At 38.4% G+C, this 23,241-nt stretch overlaps 2 protein-coding genes across 5 annotated transcripts in view; one reads left to right on the top strand and one right to left on the bottom strand.

The window, feature by feature from the left end:
- The window catches only part of NPTN (neuroplastin), a 72,508-nt gene that overhangs the window by 16,928 nt on the left and 32,339 nt on the right, over positions 1-23,241 (top strand). For 2 of the 4 annotated variants that reach the window (XM_036246015.1, XM_036246009.1), the window contains exon 2: positions 20,527-20,874. The exons of the other annotated variants lie outside the window; for them this stretch is intronic. In XM_036246015.1, the coding sequence (XP_036101908.1) occupies positions 20,527-20,874 (348 nt within the window). The remainder of the gene's footprint in view (positions 1-20,526; positions 20,875-23,241) is intronic. 4 annotated transcript variants of the gene reach the window in all.
- The window catches only part of REC114 (REC114 meiotic recombination protein), a 208,431-nt gene continuing 196,119 nt past the window's right edge, over positions 10,930-23,241 (bottom strand). Inside the window, exons 6-7 of the mRNA XM_036246037.1 lie at positions 13,303-13,433; positions 10,930-10,955 (exon numbers count right to left, since the gene is read on the bottom strand). Coding sequence (XP_036101930.1) covers positions 13,350-13,433 — 84 coding nt within the window. The 3' untranslated portion in view covers positions 10,930-10,955; positions 13,303-13,349. The remainder of the gene's footprint in view (positions 10,956-13,302; positions 13,434-23,241) is intronic.

The raw sequence follows: 23,241 nt of genomic DNA, 5'->3' as shown, positions 1-23,241 counted from the left end.
TATAAATACTGGGCTGGTCAAATAAAACTGTCAGCGGGACCCCATTTTCATCCTCTTCACAAAATTATTATATTATGAATATAATATACTATTGAAGCCCAAGAGATTGGAGTCCTGGTTTTTGGTAAGTCTCTTTGATTCCTCATCTGTTTTTAGAAATAATACATACCTCACAGGGTGGTGGTTAGAATGAGTTGGTTTACATAAATCACCTAGCAGATACCTGAGATAAGACATGTGCTTGATAAGATTTTCTCTCTACCACTAATACAGTTATTTTTCAGTTATCTTGGTTTACTTTTTAATCTGTTTGAAAGCTAGCTATGTGTTTTATAATGGAAATGGTTATGAAATTTGAAATCTCTTATATGGAGGAATTAGTCCCTTATTTTTAACAGATGGAAAAAAGTAATTAGAAAATTTTTTTTTTCTTATCCTCACCCGAGGACATTTTTCAATATTTTGTTCAGATAGAGTGGGAGGGGGAGATAGAGAGAGAGAGAAACTTTGACATGAAAGGGACACATCGAGTGGTCGCCACCCACACGACCCAGCCAGGGCCGGGGACAAACTGCAACTGAGGTACGTGCCCTTAGCGGAACCAAACCCAAGTCTCTCCAGACCACAGGCCAACGCTCTAACCGCTGAGCCAAACCTGCCAGGGCAGAAAAATTTTTTTGATTAATACACAACCTACCTACCATTTGAGGCATTTGGAACCTGATTCTTATAACACTAAACATGCTGATTTCACTTCCTTAGTCTTTCAGGTTAGTTCTCAATCTTAGCATAGCAATGACTGTTACTCAGTGTGATATGTATTTTTGAAGTGATGCAGGAGCAGTTAATTTTGCTAGGACTACAGTACTTTATTGCATCTTCAAAAATAGATTATGCCATAAAAAACACATTTTTATAGTTGTTGCTTGAGTTAGAAATCTAGTAACATGACTTTTACTAGGAAACTCAGATGTGTGATTTTTCTTTCTCCAATTGTCCAGTGACTGTTTAGAAAATTCATTTTTTTGGTTCTTATAAAATGCTGTAGAGGCATATAGATACCTGTCTGTGCAATTTATTTTCATACTTTAGCAGCAGGAAGGTTTTTAAACTTTTACTTGCTTTTTAGTAATTAATGATCTAAATGGTTAAAGCAATACAAAAAAGTGCTGTATTCATTTATTGCTATCCTCATATTTCTGTTGTTCATCTTTGTTTTTCTCCACAATAGGATTTATTTGAGTCCTTTATTAGAGCTCAATGTTTTAGTTATACATATACATTATTTTTTTATAATGTCTTTTTATTTTTTTTTTCCTATCTTAATTTTAGTTTCGTCTTATACATACATACTTGGTCTTGTCCTTTCTGGCATTTTCAGTTGTTTTTAGGTAAACATTTGACACTTACATTTTTTGTCCTGTTATTTGAATCCTTTTGAGGCAGAAGAATGGCAAATTCTATTAATACTTGTAAAATGCGAAGTTTAGTTTACTTGACTGGTTTTTGAGCTGAAGTGTTTGCATATTGTGACTTCTGGGTATTTTTGCTTTTCCTAGTAGCTGTTTGATGGATTTCTTTATATGCTGAAGATTTTCTAACATACTTTTAAAGTCTTTTAATCCTCATAGGGTCATAATGTCCATAGTTCTTAGAAACAGATCAGCTGGTTTTCAAGGCCTAGTTACAAAGAAAATGAATTCCTCATGGAACTGAGGACATCAAGGCAGAAAGAATTCCAGGCAAGTGGCTAGTAATGAATAATGAATTGTGAACTATGAGGTACTTGCTGTGGGCTGATAAATTTTAGTGCTTCCCTGCAAGGCTGCCATTTATTGTGGAGTGCACATGAAACATTCTGAAATATCTGCCTCTAGAGCATATAATTTGCTACCGAATGGCAGGTAGACATTAAAATTATGGGGTAGGGGTGGTAATAGGGATAACCAGATTTTATAGCTGTAGGATGAAAGGGCAAATTTTGATGTACATTAAAGAAAAAAGAACTTCCCCCCTAGAGTGTATGGAGTAGTAGTTTTTACTGTAGGAACAACATTAAGCTATAGTGAAAATTGCTCATAAATTATCAGTAGAAGTATGAGCTTGCTGACATTTGTATTTCAGTAAGAGGTATGTATAGTTTAGCAGCTTTTAAAAGCCAGAATTGGAAAGAATTTGAGTGAAATGTGTTTTTAGTAGTGTCTTAGAGTGTCACCTTACCATTCTGCAACATTATCTGTTTATCAGTGTAAGAGCTCTAGAATTGTGTCAAGTCTTAAACTCTCAAAATACACCATTGGAAAAACTTGACAGGCCTAGTAGTACCAGCTGAGCCTGAAGTAACCAGATATGTAAGCTTGCCAGACCTCTCTGCCTCCAATTTAATGAAGTTTTCATCAGGTTGAATTTTCAAAGGCTAGGTTTAACAGTTCATAGGAGGGAATATTAGTACACAGAGAGGATGAACCTTCCTGCCTTGGATAGTGGTTAACCAACATTTTGACATGGAATTATTTTTATTTAAGTTTTTGAAAAAAGGGCAACATTACTGGACTTAAAATTATGGCCCTGGCCGGGTAGCCCAGTTTGTTAGAGCATCATTCTGAGAGCACATGCAAGAATCAACCAGTGAATGTATAAATAAGTGGAACAGCAAATTGATGTCTCTCTCTCCCTCTCCCTCCCTCTCTTCCTCTCCCTCCCTCTCGTGTCTTTCCATCTCTCTCTAAAATCAGTAAGTAAATAAAAAATTATGAAAGGACTTGCTTACACAATAGTTTCAAGTAATACCCAGATGGTTAAAGTAAAATATTAAAGTTCCTCCTTTTACCCCTTTAATTCCACTTCCCATGCATACGCACTGTTAGTAGTTTGTGTATTCTTTCAAAGCTTGTTCTGTTGTATACATATCATTTACAGACTGTAGTGCTTTTGTAGTATTGAGTATAATTCATCTTGGTATTGATAGTCTTCCTGTTTTGAATACAGTAATTGGAGTTACAGATATTTTCATTTATGTAAGCGAATGGAGCCTCTAGAATATATCAGTTGTTACTAATTGTCACTAAAGGGAATTATGTTGATAATGACTGAATTATTGATGTAGAAATTGGCCCACTGAGAGGGCCTTTCTTATTCCAAACAAGGAAAAGTTTCATGCTATATAAAAGAGCAATATATTACTGTATTTTTATCGTCAGGAGTATTTTTTGGTGGAAATATTGAATGTTCACACATGTAATATCTTAACTGTGTGGATAATTCCTGGGAGAACTCTGCTAATTAAAAAAAAAAAAAATTATTTATTGAATTTAGAGGGAGAGAGAGAAACATTGATGAGAGAGAATATCCATTGGCTGCCTCCTGCATAGCTGCCTCCTGCATGCCCCCCACTGGGGATTTGGCCTACAACCTGGGCATATGCCCTGAATAGGAATTGAACTGGTGACCTCTTGGTGCATGGGTCCATGCTTAACCACTGAGCAACACTAGCTGGGCAGCTCTGCTAATTTTTGTGAAAGCATTCTGGATACAATTTTGCTATGACTTTTCAAAAGAAGCAGCACTATTTTGCTGGTGTTTGGGACATTAGATAACATAATCTGATCCTCAGTCTCATTGTGGAGGTGGGGGTGCTACCTCATCGTGGAGTTATGAGATGATGAAAACTTGAAACAAAATTATGAGAGTGCAAATAAGTAATTATGAAAGAAGAGGAGAATATATTTGGATTGTTGATTGAATTTGGGGATTTTCTGAGGAATGGAGGAGGGAGCAGATTTTAGTGGCTAGAACATATAGTGAACAGGATTCAGTAAGGATTCTCCAACTAAATTACAGCTTCTTTATTTTCATTTATTTATTTTTTATTAATCCTCACCCAAGGATATTTTTTTCCATTGATTTTTAGAGAGTATAAGGGAAGGAGGGGAGCGGTAGAGAGGGAGAGAGAAACACATCGATTGGTTGCCTCCTACACATGCCTGGACTGGGGCTGGGGCTCAAAACTGCAACCTAGGGACGTGCCCTTGACTGGGAATTGAACCCCTGACCCTGTGGTGCAAGGGCCAACACTCTAACCACTGAGCAACATTGGCCATAGCAAATTATAGCTTCTTTAGACCATAGTATATCTAAGTGTCAGATTAAAGTAAGAGTTAGATTTCAACCTTTAGTAGCAGAAAGTTTTTTCTTTTTACTTAAAAATTAAGTAGACTCTAAATTTGTCAATTAGATAAAAGTAGAGCCCTTCAGGGGAGAGAGAGTCCCCTAATTGTTTCAAAGAATCTTCGGAGTCTGAGGAGCAAGGTTTTTAAATCTCTAGTCAAAAATCTATTTTACACTGACTTTCTCACTTGCTTGTTAGGATTAGTGGATGCATGGCAAGGAAACAAACTGACATTAGGGATTTGATGGTTCCCGCCTCCTTTCTGTTGAATTTGTTGGGGTGATACTGGTTAACAAAATTTTAACGGTTGCAGGTGCACAATTCTATAACACATCATTTGTACATCGTATTGTGAATTCACCACCTCAAGTCAAGTTTCCATCCGTCACCATTTATCCCTCCTATACCCTTCTCTACCCCACCACGCAATCACCACACTGTTGTCCTTGTCCATAAGTTTTTTTCTTTATTGCTCAGTCCCTCCCCCACCCACCCAGTCCCCCAATCCCTCTTCCCTCCACAGTTGTCAGCCTGCTCTCTATCTATGATAGGAATTTGTCTGTTTTGATTGTTTAGTTCATTTTTTTCATTAGCTGTCACACATAAGTGAAAATATATGGTACTTGTCTTTCTCTGATTGGCATATTTCACTTAGCATAATGCTCTCCAGGTCCATCCGTGTTGGGGGTAGGGGGAAGGGGGAAGGAAGGAAATCTTATCATTTGATTTTTTTTTTTTAATAAAAAGTAACTTCTAGCCTGGCCGGTGTGGCTCAGTGGTTGAGCATTGATCCATGCACCAAGAGTTTGCCAGTTCGATTCTCAGTCCAGGCACATTCCCGGGTTGTGGGTCCAATCCCCAGTGGGGGGCATGCAAGAAGCGGCCAATCATTCTATCTTTCCCTACTTCTCCTTTCTTCTCTCTCTCTCAAATCAGTAAAAGAAAAAAAAAAAAGTAACTTCTAGGACCTCTATGGTAAATTCAAATATGCCATAGTCTAGTCTCCAAGAATTTGTGATTCTGTTGATACTCAGAGATGGCTCTGAAATCATGAAAAACTCACCTAATCAAAGAAAGATGGTTTCATTTATTATACTGTTCATTAACATACTAATGATTACTAATACATTTTAAATTGTTAATAGGTTGAAATTTAATGGAAGGTTTTATCCTTAATCCTCAATGAATGAGAATTGTTTATTTTCACCATGTTAACAGATATTGAGTATATGTGGAGCAAGGCATTGTGGGCATATAAAATTAGAGACATGCTGGTTTCCAAATATTTATAATCTATTAAAATATACTCTTTGCCCTGGCTGGGTTTGCTCAGTGGTTAGAGCATTGGCCTGCGGTCTGGAGAGACCCGGTTTCGGTTCCTGCTAAGGGTGCTTATACCTTGGTTGCAGTTTGTCCCCAGCCCTGGTTGGGTATCTGAACAAAAAATGGAAAAATGTCCTCGGGTGAAGATAAAATAAACAAACAAACTAACAAACAAACAAACAAACAAACTCTTTTTCGGCTTGTGTGGCTTAGTGGTTGAGCGTCAACCCGTGCCCCAAGAAGTCACTGGTTCGATTCCTGGTCAGGGCACATGCCCAAGTTGTGGGCCCAGTCCCCAGTGCGGGGCATGCAGGAGGCAGCCAGTCGGTTTCTCTCTCCCTCTCTCTAAAATCAATAAAGAAAAAAATAAAAAAAAAAAAAAAAAAAAAAAAGGTTTAAAAAAATACATACATACATATATATACTCTTTCTCACACAAATACAGTTTGCCTTATTAGGCAAAGTGCTGAGGTCCCAGAAAACATCAGTGTATATATATTCATGGATTCCAAAGAAATAACCCTGAGGACTAGCTGTGAACAGACATGGGCTTTTATTAGCATTCTTGTATGCATCAGTGCCTGCAGACCAGTGAAGTTTACCACCCGCACAGACTACCACCGGTGAAGTTGTTCTGCTTAGTCCCATCTGGCCTGCAAACTGGCCACACCAGGGGCAGCTGGCCAGTGCTATTGTTTTGGTGCTACCCAGACTTTCCCAGCACAAGATTTTACAGAGTACAGAAAACAAGACATGCGGGGGGAGGGCAACAAGCTCCTGCCCAAGCTGTGTGAGATCAGAACACTAGCTGTTTGCAATCCAGACTGACATCTAGAAGCACTTTCTTTTTTGGCCTTTCTTAGACCGAGTTGCTGGCTAGGTTCTCAAGGTTTCACAGTCCTCTTCCAAATGGCCTTCCCTATTATTCCCACAGAATGAGAGGGGAAGTTGGAGCATGGGAAAGGGGCCATGTTCCTATTTACCATACACTTATACAGCTTCATGAATTCGTAGAATACTGCATTTCAATTAACTGACCATTTATAACATGGATTTACAGAATATTAGAGCTGAAAGGACCTTAGAAATTGATTTCAATCCTCTGATTATACATACTAGGTAACTGACAGTTCACATTTTAACATGTATGTCATTATATTTGTTATACATGTTGTTAGACCATGTTATTAGATGGAACAATTTATATACATTAATATACCTTTTTTAAAGTCATAATTTAAATGGACGTGTCTAGCTTTTTATTATCATGCAGTTTGGTATTCATTTCGGAAACACTATGAGAGAGTACCCCCATAATATATTCTAGAGAATCAATGCTAGCCTATGCAATCTTGGTTGGTTCTATCCCTGAGTTTATAATTTTACAATGATACTCTTAGACTACTAGGTAGAAAATTACCTTTTGTAAGTATTAGGATTCATTGATCTTTGTATACTTCCACTTGAAATTAAGAAAGTAGGGCTTGATTATATACTGCGTACCTTATAGTAAGGCAAGAGATTCTGTTAATGGGGAAATTAAGTCAATGATGGTATAGCTACCAATGTGATATTCAATACCACATTCAAGTGGTATTGAATGCAGGAGATTAGTGTTAAGTATTTATCAGGTTTGATAGAGAAAAAAGGCCCTAGGAATTTGGAGGTACTTTATAGGACTAGATACATTTAAATCTTAGACATAGGTATTTAAGCGATCTAAGGAATTCTAGAATGTCACATTAATGCTTAGAGTTCTTGGGAAAAGTTTGTAAATCACAAATATACTGTATTTAGAATTGGAAGTTAATTGATTTGGAGTTTTATTCTGGGATAGCTCTACTCTAATTGACTGATCTTACACAACACAACCTCCAAGATCCCCATAACCATATTATGGGGTAACCATAATTCTCAGTTTGTGCTTTTTGCCTCATCAAAATTCATAGCATCCCTTTTACTCTTAAAAGTTTCCTGATTTAGATGATAAGTGATGTGGTTATGTCTGCCTTTGGGTACTTACTATGATGAAGGCTTATGAAATTTCTTTCTATACTTTGTTTTATTTCTGTGAGCTGGGAGATTTCCATTTAGTGTAGTTAGGAAGGCATTAATAAAGATAGCCTAGGCCTAGCCAGTGTGGCTCAGTGGGTGAGCATCGACCCATGCATCGAGAGTTCGCCGGTTCGATTCCTGGTCAGGGACATGCCCAGGTTGTGGGCTTGATCCCCAGTGGGGGGCATGCAGGAGGTGGCCAGTCGATGTTTTCTCTCATCGTTGTTTCTATCTCTCTCTCCCTGTCCCCTCCTCTCTCTCTAAAAATTAATAAAGAAAAAAAAAAAGTCTAGTGGAAGTCTGGTTTAAGATAGTTTCTCAGCTAGAAAAGATCCCTTTGTTTTCTGTGCTTGGGTCAGAAATACAAGATAGGTGGATGTAACCTGTCTTGTCTGGGCAAAACGGAATTCTCATTGCTTAAAGGTAGTTTTGCATTTATGTATCATTAAAACATTTTTATCTGCATTTAGATACCACTGAATCTTAAGGGCAAATAAATCTCACTACATGGTTGTATTTTTTCCCGTTAGTATATTTAATTTTTTAATAGACTCTATTTTTTAGAGCAGTTTTAGAGCAGAAAGTACAGAGTTCCCATATTTCCCCTGTGCCCACCCACACATGCAGCCTTCTCCACTAATACCATCCCTACAAGAGTGATTCGTTTGTTACAATGATAAACTTTCATTGATACATCATTGTCACCATAGTTTACATTAGAATTCATTCTTGGTGTTATATATTCATTTTATGGGTTTTGACAAGTGTATAATGCCATGTATCTACCATTATAGTATCATACAGGGTAGTTTAACTGCCCTGAAAATCCTGTGTTCTATCTATTCATCCCTTCCCCTCCCCATTAGCTCCTTGGCAACCACTGATCTTTTTACTGTCTCCATAGTTTGACTTTTTCCAGAATATCATATAGTTGGAATCATATGGTATGTGTCCTTTTCAAATTGTTTTTTTTTTTTTTTTTCACTTAGTAATACACATTTAAGTTTTCTCCATGTCTTTTTATGGCTTAATAACTTATTTCTTTTCATCACTTTCATTATCTTAAAGTCTATTTAATTTTAAGAAAGTGTTCTTGAGAGTGTTTCTAGATAGCCTTACTAAATTCCACAAGTATGATCTTAATTCTTTTAGCAGCAGATTATGGATTAAATTACCAGTTAAGGGTGCAGGCTGGTAAAGGAGTTGGAGTAGTGGGATGAAACTGCTTGTTTAAGAATGATTTGCCTGGTGGCTGCCTTTATTTTTTTTCTCCCTCATTTAAATGTAGAACTTTCTTCATGTTATTGCCCATTTGGGGGAATGCATATGAAATTCCTGGAATGAACCATAATTATATAAATTGTTGAGAATTTGGGGAGAAATACAGATCTCCATGAACTGTATTTAATACAAAATATTTCTTGAACTCATTTGTTTAATCTTATCATATAAATAATTTTGCCACCGTTGTGACTTGAAGTAGTGGGAGTTTGCAATTTCAACATACTGTCAATATGGTCCATAGGTAAAGAATAAGACTCGATATAGTTCTGTTGAGTATCATCGATTATTTATTTATTTATTTATTTATTTTAATCCTCACTCAAGGATATTCTTCTTTTTATCTTCAGATAGAGTGGGAGGGAGGGAAGGAAGAAGGGGGGGAGAGAGAGAGAGAGAGAGAGAGAGAAACATTGATGTGAGAGGGACACATTGACTGGCTGCTTCCTGCATGACCTTGACCAGGGCTGGGGACGAACCGCAACCAAGGTATGGCCCCTTGACCTGAATCAAACTCTCTACTCATTGGTCCGTGGACCGATGCTCTAACCACTGAGAAAATCGGCCAGGGCAAGTATCCTTAATTTTTTAAATTTAGAGGCCACTAGAGTTGTGGGGAGGAAGTTTTCCATTCCATGTCATCACCGAAGTGGAAAAATCTCTTGGTCGCTTGCCTGTGTGCTGCTATCCTTATTTTTCAAAAAACTGTATGTAATTAATTTTTACAGAAATACTGATGTGGACCAGAAAGGTAGGGAAAAGAACATAAATATAGTAGTATTCATGAACTTTTATCACAATCTAAAATAGGAGCTACAGTCCAGCCAGTGTGGCACAGTGGTTTAGCGTTGACCCATGCACGAAGAGGTCACCAGTCCGATTCCTGGTCAGGGTGCAAGCCCAGGCTGTGGGCCCAACCCCCAGTGGGGGCATGCAGGAGGCAGCCAATTGATGTTCTCTTTCATCAGTGTTTCTATCTCTCTCTCCCCCCTCCTCTCTTTCTCAAATCAATAAAGGAAAAATATTAAAAAATAAAAATTAAAATAAAATAAGAGCAACTTACTATTCCTGTGGATGTTATTTTTTATTTTTATTTTTATTTTTTTATAATCCTCATCCGAGGACATTTTTCCATTTTTTGTACAGACAGTGTGGGAGGGAGAGAGAGGAAGAGAGAGAGAGGGAAACATCGATGTGAAAGGGACACATCGAGTGGCTGCCACCCGCACGACCAACCAGGGCCGGGGACAAACTGCAACCGAGATACATGCCCTTAGCGGGAACCGAACCCGGGTCTCTCCGGACCGCAGGCAGACGCTCTAACCGCTGAGCCAAACCGGCCAGGGCTATTTTTTATTTTTTATCTAGAATCACTTGGTCTGTGGCTTTATTTCTTTTTAGTTCTCTACTGTTGAGTGTGGGTAAGAGTGGTTTAGCTTGGATGTTTAGGCTAAAATTCCATAAATGTGTTTTTTAAAAGTTGAGAAAATTTTATTGGGATTAAGTATTAGATTTTTCCCCAAGAAAAACTATCAGAAAGGGAAACTAAAAAAAAATCTCATTCAGAATTGCTTCAAAAATAATAAAATACCTAGGAATAAATTTAACCAAGGAAGTAAAAAGCCTGCACTTGAAAAATTATAAGACACTGAAGAAAGAAATTGAGAAAGATAAAAATAAGTGGAAGCATATACTGTGTCCATGGATAAGAAGAATTAATATTAAAATGTCCATACTACCCAAAGCAATCTGCAGATTCAATGCAATTTCTATTGAGATACCAGTAGTGTATTTCACAGAACTAGAGCAGTTGTTTCAAAAGTTTGTATGGAGTCACAAAAGGCCCCGAATAGCAGCAGCGATCTTGAGAAATAAGAACAAAGTTGGAGGAATCACCCTACCTGATGTCAAATTATACAACAAGGCCATAGTAATCAAAACATCGTGGTGCTGGCATAAAAGCAGACTTATAGATCAGTGGAACAGAATAAAGAGCCCAGAAATAAATCTGTGTCTTTATAGTCAATTAAGATTTGACAGAGGAGCCCTCGCCGGTTTGGCCTCAGTGGTTGGAGCGATGGCCTGCGGACCAGAGAGTTTGTGGTTTGGTTCTCGCTAGGGGCACATACTAAAAAACAAAAAACAAAAAAAAGATTTGACAGAGGAGGCAAAAACATACAATAGAGTAAAGATAGTCTATTCAATAAATAATGTTGGTAAAATTGAACAGATATATGTGCAAAAAAAACGAAACTAGACTACCTTACACCGCACACAAGAATAAACTCAAAATGGATTAAAGATGTAACTGTCAGACTCAAAACAATAAAAATCCTAGAAGAAAACATAGTAAAATCTCAAAATTTCAGACATTTCTCATAGCAGTTGTTTTCTGATATATCGCTTCAGGCAAGGGAAACAAAAGAATAAATGCGATTGCATCCTATTTTGTTCGTTGTTGTTTTTTATACATTTATGTTAAGAAGTGGCCATTATTAATTGTATTTAATTATTTTTCTGGCTCATGCCTTACAAAGTTGAGCTCTCTTTAGGAGCGACATTTATTTTTGTTATCCCTGTGCACAGTCCTTAGTAAATAGGCCCTCAATAAATGGTGAATTGAAAGCGTAGTCTTAATTTGTAGATTGATAAGTTGAACAAATACAAGATAAAAGTCATAATTATGTGAGTTAAATTATTTTAGCTGCCATTTTGCCACGTTTCTTCTTTTGATTGTGAACACAGACTCAGCTGCTAGGAGAGTCTATGTGGTTTTGGAAACATCTGTGTGGCTCCTGTGCCCTTATTTTTCTTCTGTTTGAAAAAGCTGAAAAAGTTAACAATTTCACACCAAGACATTAATTGTTCAAGTGTGGTCTGTGAACCAGCAACACCAGCATCACCTGAGAACTTGTTAGAAATGCACATTTCTAGGCCCTACTTCAGACTGGTTAATCAGAATCTCTTGGGATAGGACCCAGCAGTCTTTTTTAACAGAGGATTCTGATGCATGATAAAGTTTTAAGAAGCACTACTCTAGGATTCTGCCATCTAAGGAAAATTTTGCCTTTAATATATAATAACAGCTTTTAGTGTGGTTTCAACTATAAGCTATTTATGTTTTGGAAATAATTCATCAGCTGGGATGACCCGGACTATATTGCCTAACATCCCAGGTTGAATTTCCCTATGTGCAGAATATCTGACTCTTGTGGTTTCTGGGAATGGCTGTTTAAAAGAAGGTGGGGAGGGGGCTTCCTACCTCTTTCAGTTAAAATATCTTCTAGATTATATCCCAACTGTCAGTTTGAACGGATTTGTGTTAATTGTCATTCTTATGGGATTGTATGAGGATGAAAGAATGAGCTGAGTTGTATTTACATCCCAATTGTTGTTATGTTGTCAGGGACGGAAAGTGAGTTTGTATTATCAAAAGTTATGCTGAATCTATAGACAAGTGAATTTCACAGAAAAAGTAATTAGTGGAGATTAGCTTTTGATTAGTAATTACCCATGGCTCTGAGAATGGTTTATTTAACTGGAGTATTGAACCATTCTAGCACATTGTTTTCATTTTGCCTTTAGTAAATCCTAACTGGAGGGTCAACTGAGGCATACTCTTAACATGCTCTGTAACTGTTCCCCTCCCCACAATTGTTTCTGGCTTCAGAATTCTATTTGGGTGTAGTTCTAGATTGGCCCATAGCTATTTTGACAGTCTCTTGGGACAAATGAGCTTTTATGATTATTTGCTTAAATATGTAAGGGTTTCACTGTTTGAAACCAAACCTTTTATTAAGAATGCTCTTTGAGATACAGCTGATTTTGTATGCTTTTGTCTGTTTCCTTTGGATGAGACATACTTAGTTTTTAATGGCTAGCAAAACTAGCTTTTGTCCTTTGATGATTGTTTGTGGAGTTAGGAAGTAGATTTTCTAAAGTTTCCTATAAATACTAGCTTGACAGCAGTTTGTGGCTACTGCTTTTTCCTCCTTGGATGCATCCTAAGTGTTTAAAAACTACGATTATGGTCAGTTTGATGTCACAGTCAAAATGGGACCTAATCTTTTATATTTAACCTCACTTTCTTTCAAGGTTAAATTTAAATGTCTCTTTCCTCCTGGGGTAAGGAAGAAATATTTAGTCTCAAGGAGTATCTTTGATAATGAAGCTCTTTGCCTCAGGATTATAAGAGGGTAGACTAAATGGCTAGAATTTTCTGATAAATAACATATAAGCAGAGCCCAATATGCTGGGTCATAGACAAATGTTGTTGAGCTCTTGGAACATGTTAGATATGCATGAAGAGAAATGTAAGAGGGGGGTCATTTCTGAGCTGATTTTTCTCTTTGTTATTAAAAATTTCCAATCCCTTCTATTTCTTAGATCTGGTGTCAAATTCTAATTTTTACTTTTATAAAACTTTTAAAACTAGAATTTAGTCTGATTTTTAAAATTATTGCTGGCAACCTTACCTTATTTAGTGTCATTTTCTATTTCAAACATGTTGAAATTCTTTGGGTTAGTGGTTGTCAATGCATTTTTCTTTTGAAAAAGTGAAAAATTCATGCCCTGGCCGGTTTGGCTCAGCGGTTGGAGCGTCGGCCTGCGGTACAGAGAAAAAGTGAAAAATTCAGAAAAAGCACAGTTAGACAACTCCTCTCCCCCATGGGTGAGCCTCTGAGCCCTGTTCCCCCTCCCTACCCTACACTTTCTCCCGCACTGCTTTTGAGGTACCTCAACAGAACACCCAGAATTGGTTTAGGTCATCCTTTAAATCCTAGAGTAGAATGCTTGCATAAAAGGCCATCTTATATTATTAACATTTATAGCTGTACAGGTTACAAAGTAATTTTATATACTTTTTTTGTGTATGTTGTGAACCTCCCTGTCACCTTATGAAGAAGGTAGGAATTATCACAATTGTTTAGATGAGACAGTTGAAGAAGTTGAAGAATCTAACCCAGATGTTGTAACTGTGGCTCATTTCCCTGTAAGGTCCTTCAGCTTAATAGAAAGCCTTACTTTTGAGACTCATGGTGTGCCTCTTGGGCATCTGGGACACCCCTGTATTTATATGCAAAATTTTTTGTGTATTTTCTGGGATGAAACAAGCCCATGGCTTTTTGTCAAATTTACAACTTAAAATTTTTTTTAAAAAATTAATTTTAGAGAGAGAAACATCAATTGGTTGCCTCCTGCATGCTCCCTGACCCAGGATGGAACCTGAAACGTGAGTATGTGCCCTGATTGAACTTGTTACCTTTTTGTTAAGGTACTGTGCTCCAACCAACTGAAGCACACCAGCCAGGCCTACAACTTTGTTATTTGTCATGGACATTTAGACCAATGGTCATGCCTGGTTAGCCTGTTAGTAGGAATTGACAACAGGACTAAATGAAAATCTTTGTGGAAGATCAGCCATAGCAAATATTTATTTCTTTTACCTGTGCTAAAATAATTTAACATTTTCACAGTGCTTTACAGTTTATAGAACTCTTTCACATATATGACTTTTATACCCTGTGAACCTAGGTAGCATCATTCCCATTTGAAGAAACTACTCAAAATAAAGAAAATTTAAGTTGTGGAGGTACTGACTCAAAAGTCGACATTTTTTCTTAGACTGACATTAAACTAATCTGACATGATCCAAAATCTTGTAACTACTATCTTACCTTACATTTTGTGAATTTATAGTTTGGCCGGCCTAATATCCAGTATCTTCTCATGTATCATTGCTCAGCAGCTTGATTTGTAATTGGTAGGCTTATTCTTTACTTTTTTTGAAGGTGAATCTTGTACTGCCTCTTTTTATTCTCATTACTCATAGGTTTTTCACCTTGTTCATAATATCTCAGATTTAATGATTTATAACTGTAATAACATTTATTAATTCTGTGAGTGGAGCAGTCCTGAAGGCTAGTGCACATCACCTGTTAAGCATTATTTCTTTGGAGAATAATAGTGATGCTAACATTATTGAGTGCTTACCATGTGCCAGGCACTGTTTTAAGCTGTGTTATTTAGTATAAGTCTCACAATAACCCTATGAGGATGCTACTATTAATGCTTCTGTTCTACAGGTTAGATCACTTGCCTAAAACCATAAAATTAGAGACAGAGCCTCCAAGCAGTCTTATTTTGGAGTTTGCTGCTTTTAATCACTAAAGTACAAAGTCTCTTTGGAAGTAGATTTTCCTATTTCTCCAAAGCAAAAGGCTAGCTAAAGTATGCCAAGCAGATTCCTTTAGCTATTTGCATGGCATAATTTCAGAATAAAGGATGGGCTCTGGTTTAGAAGCTAGTGATGGGGGACAATTTTACTTTCCAAGCCTTTGTTATGTCTGCCTGTAAGAGGTAGCCATGAAAGGGAAAGGTTTGAATTTGGAAAATTCTTTGTAATAGCTGTCATCTCTATCTATAGATTGGAGTAATCCATGAGATCAGACCTATATACCTTCTTCCTGCTGCAGAGAATGAGGTTACCCCATTTCCATCCACTCCCAGAGCCTCAGGCTTGTCTTACCCTTGGTGGGTATACACAGAATGAGTGCATATGGATTTATGAGCTGCCTCTGATGTTAAGGAACAATGATAAGTGATTTTGCTTCTTAAATAAACAGTAAGGGTAGGCAGGCTGTACAGTAGCTTGTGTATATAGCCTCTTAGCAGTTAAAGACAGATTTGAAATACTGTGCCTATAACCACAGTATTAGTTTGTCTTGCTCGGTCTTCTTTTTGAGGTACATTTTGTGTGTGTGTGTGTGTGTGTGTGTGTGTGTGTGTGTGTGTGTGTGAGAGAGAGAGAGAGAGAGAGAGAGAGAGAGAGAGAGAGAGAAAAAAGAGAAGGTCTTGTGTCCTTGGCTGTCATTTCCTTTTTATTGTGAGGCATGAAGGAGAGAGCCGCATGAGCCACCCACAGGAAATTAGTAATAGAGAGAGGTTTGAAAAGAACAGCTGTTTAAAAAAAAGTTCAAGGTGATAAAAACAGGTTAGATTTAAAGGCCTAAATCTGGCAGTAGTCAGCTGAGAGCAGGGAGAGAAGTTATCTGCCCTGGAGGAAAATGAGAATTTCAGCTGTAAAAAAATCACTGATAGCTTCTCTTCTGTGGAATAAGGCTAGCTTTTTTGCTTCGTTAGGGCACAAGTAAAAGCAGTTTTCTTGGAATTGGACTAAACTTGCTCTTCTCTGTTCCTTTTTTCTTCTCACCCTCTGCTACATATCTACACATCCAGTTTTTCCTGCCAGAGAGCTCCTTCTTTCTCTGGCTACTATCCCCAGCTGTCATCTTTGCCTTCCATCCCCCTTCCCCAGTTTTGCAGTTTTACATTATGATTTCCTGGTTTTACACTCTCCATTTTTAATACTAAGCCTGCCATCCCTCCTCCACCTGCAGCTTCTAAATCCCTCCCTCCAAATCCAGTGGCCACCATTCAGTTTCTTTCTTACTGTTGAACTGAACACACTGATGTTAGTAGTACTTTGTTAAAACCTATTTGAGCTCTGAACCCAGTTAAGTATTATAGTAGGTGGAGATGATGGTAGGGGAGGGGTGTGAGGTTTTTTTTCTGAAATGTAGGCTTTCCCCAAAATATTAGGTGACCTTTGTCTCAGAGATCAAACCGATGCTTCTGCTGGCCTTCCAACTTTATGCAGTGTGTGTGCTCATGTTGAGGGCACATATTTGTTTGAAAACCCTTGGTAATGAAAGGCAGGCAGTGTGCCAAGCTCTGAGCTGCCTGCCTCTTCCTGCTGCTGCTAGCTGGTTCTTTTCCTGAATTGGAGTTAATTTTGGATGGATAATGAAGTAGATGATTGCTAATATCTTTCCATTGCTAACTGTGATTTCACAGTATAGGCATATCTCGTTTTATTACATTTCACAGGTTTTGTTTTTTTGTTTGTTTGAAAGAAATTGAAGGCAAGACCTTCTATCAGCAAAAAGATTATGACTAGGTTTATTGGTGTGGTCTGGAATCCAACCCACAGTATCTCTGAGAGATGCCTATACTGTGTAGAGGGGGTTTTTTTGTTTGTTTTTTTAAACCCCTAGTGCTAGGAGGAGAAATAGCTGTTTTCTTGATCTTTAATGAGTGTTCAGCTGTCAAGGAATCCCCTACTTGGTTTGTTTATAGGCAGTAAGGTTTATTGGAAAGAACCATAGATTAGAGCTCAAGACCTGTATTCTAATCCCAGCTTCAGTCAGGATTAGCTTCCTAAGTGATCTTGGACAAGTCATGAACCTTTCCTTGCACCTGTCCTATGAACCTTGTGAAATCATGTGAACGAAATGAGATGTGATGTGTGTGAAAGCACTTTGTAAACTGTTAGGTTTTATGAAAATTGCAGGTGCTTCCCTTTATTAATTTGGCTGCTGACCACAAAACCAGAGAATGCATATAATGTCTTTTAAACTCCTTCCTATAAAGCTAGCCTTCTCAAGAACAAGGTGATGGACTCATCAGAACTACACGGGGCAATTTTGCTTTTGTTTTCTCACTTTTCCCCTCCCTCATCTCCCCTAACACACACACACACACGCACACACTCACTGTATTAGGAACTCTTTGATCCTGTGATCTTCTATCTCTGTTCTTTAATAGGTTTATATTTGTAAGGAGTCAGGGATCATGGTGTGCTGCACATTCCAATGGAGGAGAGATCCTGGCTTTTTTTTAATCCAGAAATGATTAAATTTTTTTTTTAAATTAATTTCTTTTTGTAACAGATGCTTCTCCTTTTTCCCCCATTGAGAAATGATTAAATATTAAGTGGTGACAAAAGATATCTTTAACTTTTAAATAACTACAAAAAACTTTTCACCCTAGTAAGGCACATAGACTGTAGTTGTGGAAAGTGTTAGAAGACCATGCTTTGACCTTGGACATACCTCTCACTATTAGCTTGTGACTGTGGGCAGAGTACTTAACTTTTTGAGGTCTTATTTTCCACATATTAAGGAGATTATAATGACACATATCTTATAAGGCTGTTGTGAGGATTAAATGAGATAAAGTGCTTAGCACATTGTCTAACACATAACACATACTTAGAAAATGTTATTTGTTGATACACATCTAATAATAATAAATATCTTTCAGAGTACAGATAGATGTCTGTTACTGTTTTAAAGGATTTATAATCTTGTTTTTAGATAAGTTTGTTTAAATATATATATCATAATTTACTAATTCAAAGGAAATTTAAAAAATCTGGTCCCATTTTCCTATATTCAGGTAGAAAATTAAACTAAATCAGATCATCATTTCTTCCACCTCAGGAGTCTTGCTTTGGGCTGGCTGGCAGTGTCAGGTTGAGTGACTTGCTCTGCTCTTTGTAATGTGAATTGTGTTTGGGCTGTTCCTCAGCTGCTTTTGAATTGTTTGGTGTTGAGATTTGAGATTACACAGGAATTAGATGGGTTCTTGGTGGTTCTGGGCATACTTGCAGGTTCCTTTTACATTAGGTGAGCATATAGATTGATAAACAGGCTTAAATTTAAGCCTGCTTTGAAGTGCAATTCAGAAGAAGGGAAAAAAAAATATAAAACATTCACTAACAGATTTCTAGAGCATAATCAAGTAGCTAATCACAGCATTTGAGAGGACAACTCCTCCAGTTTATAGAATGTGAGAACAAGAGCTTTGTGATTCCACTTAATGATTAAGAACATGATTAAAACAGAGTAATACTCTTTTCTGCTTTCGAGGGATTTACTGATAACCAGTTTTCTCTGGTGATTGGACCTATAATGAAATGAATGAACCAGTTTCCTTCACCTTTCTTCTGAATTAGTTGGTCTTGACTTTGATAGGAGGGCAGGTGGCAGTTTGTGAGAATAAGACATGGCTCCTTGGATGCCGGTTTATCTGGAAGTGAGTGCAGTTCTTTATGCAGGGGCTTGGAATCTCCTTTCTGGAATTCTAAAACTCCCCCTGCATCTGAGAATGACATCTTTTTGGCTTCTTGTAAGCTCTGGTGGATAGTTTCTTATAAGGAACTGACACTAATCTGAAGAAATGGTTTAGAATGGCATTTTCAACGCAGAACATTTAGTCTAAGGCTGTTAATTATTGCATTCCTTCTTACCCAGATTTTGAATGTTTTATGATTTGAAAGACTAGTATGAATTTGGAGGTCTTGACCTCTACTTGAGTGAGTTCTGAGGTTCATGGGTGGAATTTATCTCCAAAAGTATAAGTACTGTTATGGATACAAACAGAATATTGTCCATTTAGCCACCCTCCATTTTCAGCCAGCCCCATTGCATTCTTGGCATCTGCATTGTTCATTTAATTCATACCTCTCCTCTGTAATGTTTCCAATCTGATGTTGGTAGATCCCGACCCCACGCTCGACTCACTGCAGAGGGGCTGGTTTGGTACCAAGAGAAATGGCCCAGCCACTCAGAGTACCTTCTTTTAGCTTCTTGCCCTATGCCTTGGCACACTACACTACCTGAATTGGTAGAAATGCTGAATGAACCCTTGGTAGAATAAATAAATAGCTGAGAGTATGCTTGCACTGTGATTTGGTTTTCTGTGGACCCCACTCAAAGTTCTTCAAATAAGCCTGGATTTAAAAAATTCTCTCTGTCATTTCCAACTAGTGTTATGGAAGTGTGACCTCAAGCAAATTTTGGACAAGTGAAAGTAGGCATCAACTTTAGTGTCTGGGCAGTGCCTAGCAACGTTGTTGAGGCCTAGCCTTCACCATAGAGTTTAATTTAATTCGTCATTACACATCTTTCATTCTCTTTGAACTGGTGCCTGTGAACCAGGCAACTAAACTATGGAGAGAAAGCCTGTAAGTACCATGGTTATTTTTAAGATGGACTTTTCAGGAGAATTTTCTAGTTGTAAGGATTTATAGGATTGTAGAGGGCATAGTTCCTTTGTTTACTGGCAATGAGTTTAGCTGGGTTGCTGTTTCTATTGGTTCCACCTCTGAGCTGATCTCCATGGTAATTCTCACTCTGAAGTACAGATGGTCTTGTTCTCCTATGCCGGAGGGTCTTCAGTCAGATAGAGGCTGCCTTATTACAGGTAACTAGGTTGGTTGTTTGCCATAGGCCCAGGGAAGAATAGGATGTGGGAAAAGTCTAATCTGAATTCAGGATAGAATCCTACATGAGAGAAATTTGCTCCCTTTTCAGTTGAAATTTGAATTCTGACTCCCAAGAGATGTTCATAGGTTAGTTAACACTTCTTGTTGAGGTTCACAAAGACATTGTATTTTTAATGAAGTGTTCAGCATCCAAAAGAGAGATCCTGACTTGGCATATTACACCTACTGCAACTTCCGGTTATCTTTCTTCACTTGTGTGAGTTTGAAAAGGTTATGGTTTGTGCTCTAAGGAAAGGGACTCTTCCCTGAGACCTGAGGCTTTCTCATTTCTACCAGCTGGCCCATTGCTAAAATGCTTTCCAGTGGGCTTGCTTTTGCGTGTCCAGCACCTGGGCTGCCCCAGCTCGTAATTAGCCTGCCTTTGCTCCATTAGCTTCCCAGGGTGGTTCTTCTTCTAAAAGCTTGTATGAAATGCTATTTACTGTCTCTTTATAGTTTAAAAATGAATCCTTTTTTGTTCTTTGCAACTCATTTGCTTTTTTCTTTTCTTTAAATTACTATTAACACCTGTTGATTCTTTTTTTTTCTGATTGGCCTGTCACTGCATTCCTGCTACCCCTCCCTCTAGCTGGGTTTGTCAAGTCGCCCATGTCAGAAACTAAGCTCACTGGGGACGCCTTTGAGCTGTACTGTGATGTGGTCGGGAGCCCCACGCCAGAGATCCAGTGGTGGTACGCAGAAGTCAACCGAGCAGAGTCTTTCAGACAGCTGTGGGACGGTGCTCGGAAGCGCCGTGTCACCGTAAACACCGCCTACGGGTCAAACGGCGTGAGTGTGCTGAGAATAACCCGGCTCACCTTGGAGGACTCTGGGACTTACGAGTGCAGGGCCAGCAACGACCCCAAGAGGAATGACTTGAGGCAAAACCCTTCCATAACATGGATTCGAGCCCAGGCCACCATAAGCGTCCTTCAGAGTGAGTCCAGCACCCTACAGTAGTAGTACTGTAGTCATTAGAGGTGGCCCGATCACCCTTCCCTTCTGCTTCCTTTCCCTCTTCCCCAGTATGATCACTCACCCCACCCCTTGTCTTCGTTTTTTCAGACCCACGACCCTACTGGTTGTAGTGTATGAAAACATCTGTGGCAACTTTTTTTTTTCTCCTTTGCCGTCCTTTCTGCCTCCCTTATTCCCCACCCCTTCTCTGTGTCTTTCTCCTCAGGAACAAAGAACTTGGGGAAATCGAGACTGTCTAAAATCATCTGAACTGGGAAGAGGTGGGGAGGGAGTGCTGGGGAGACTGGGGGAAAAACACCCAGAAACACTTAAAATTTATAAAACCAGGCAATCAAACCAGCGTAGTTTTGAATTGTTTCTTCTCCTTTAATTTTGTAGTAGGTTTCCTGCCATCTTTTTGCTGATTTATTCTCTGGTGCCTTTCTATTTTTGTTTTTCTCCACAATCTAACTACTATTTATTTCTTCTGTTCATTTGTTTGAAGCTCTCTGAGTAACTGCCTTCACCTCTATGGTTTTAAGTTTGTGTCTGCCCAGCCTTTTCCCTCACTGTGACTTGGTGTCATTTTGTTCTGTGATGGGAATGTTGCCATGGGTGCAGTGTGGTGGTATGTTTTGGTTGTTGGATGGCATGTAAGTTTGGATATTTCCATAGCTCTAGCTCTTTTTCTTTTCTAAAACAGTGGCATGTACTTCTCTGATAACAGCCCTCCACTGCAGCAGTATGATTCTCACTGGTCCTGCCCATCCAGTCTCCTGTTCTCTTAAAAGTAGCAGTTTGAGATTTCCTTGTATGTCTTGCTATGGAGTCAGGTGACTCTAAGCTGCAAGGTATTTATTTAAAACCCCATCATACTGTTTCAAAGTCATAGAGTATCTGATCCATATTCACAAACATGGTGATTCTGATGACAGATTGTTGGCACCGTGCTCTTCATCTCAGAGGCTGGCTACCCAGAAATAGTTTGGAAGCCACTCACACTAGCCTTTTCTTGTGTCTTGAAAAGGAAAAGGAAACTAGAATCCAACCCCGTTCCTCTGAGTGATGAGGGTGAGCTGAGCTGCTGCCTCAGAATCATCTCCTGCATCTGTTGTAGTAGGTACAAGAAAGACATCAGACATAGAAGCTTTTGTGGCCACCTCTGTTTCTGAAAAGTATCTTGCTACTAGTATGATGGGAAGGAGAGGGAGGGAGAAGCCACCACGGAGCCAGTGCTCTCAGCCAGGAAGATTTCTAGCTCCACATCTGATCTGATTATAATTGAGGGAGCATTCTCGATTTAATGGAAAGATCCTCTGTAATTTTCACCTTCTCTTTAAGGACTCACTCAGTAAGAGACCTGTATAGCCAGTTCTGGATTAAAGAACTGATTGATTTAGAGAAAATAAAAATAGTAAAATATATTTATGAGGAATTTGGTAATAACAGTAGGTAGTATAACATGGGCCCTGATTCAATATACCTTTATATGGAAAGTAACAAATTAGTTGTCCTTTATAGTAACTCAGAATATGCCTATGAAGAAAAAGAGGCCTTGAGGAGAGATAGGAGAGGCTATTGCAGTTGACACTGTTGAATCCAAGAAACTGCTTCAGGAAAGGGGAAAAGAAAACCTTGTCTATGTGAAAATGAGGAACGTTAACCCAGTAATTTTTCTTGTATTTAACTTTTTTCCCCCCCTTGCATGCCTTCTCCTGTCCCCTTGCTCCTTTCCTTAAAAAGGCAGGATTACCCAAGTGGCCACAAAGGTCTGCAGAAGTTAATAGGCATGGACTGGGTCAGGCATTTGGTATTTATTTGTACTTCTAGGAGCCTGACTCTAGTAGACTCACAGTTAAAAGGTCGTGTCTTGGGGATAGAAGAAGATGAAACTTCGGAATCCAAATCTTGAGCGTACATAGCATTCCCCAGTTTACTTGGAAGTAAGCTTCCTAAATTAGGGGTGTCTATGTGGTTGAATGAAACGCTCGCTAGTTTGGGTTTTCCCCAGACTTGCTATCAATCAGTTGACCCTAGTTAACTGAGAGTCAGGTTTCTTCTTTTTAAAAACAAACAAAAAAACCACCCTGAATTCCTAATTAGATTGTTTTATGATCCCCAAGGACAATTGCCTCCAGGGGGAGGTTGAAGTCTTCTGTCTAAGAATGACCAGTACTTTCCCCTAAATCTCCTTGAGTAATATAAGGTAGGAAGAGAAATGTCTCCAGTTCTTAGGCTATCTCTCTCAGCATAGCATGTTCATCTACATATGAATGATGACTAGGTAAGGATCTCCTACTAATGCTTCTAAATAAGAGTCTGTGGCAGGTAAAAAAATTTTGAACTT

The sequence above is a fragment of the Molossus molossus genome, unplaced genomic scaffold (genome assembly GCF_014108415.1).
Source record: "Molossus molossus isolate mMolMol1 unplaced genomic scaffold, mMolMol1.p scaffold_m16_p_1, whole genome shotgun sequence".
In the NCBI taxonomy this organism is placed as follows: domain Eukaryota; kingdom Metazoa; phylum Chordata; class Mammalia; order Chiroptera; family Molossidae; genus Molossus; species Molossus molossus.
The sequence above is the reverse complement of the archived record's forward strand: the minus strand, read 5'-3'. Positions and strand labels throughout refer to the sequence as shown.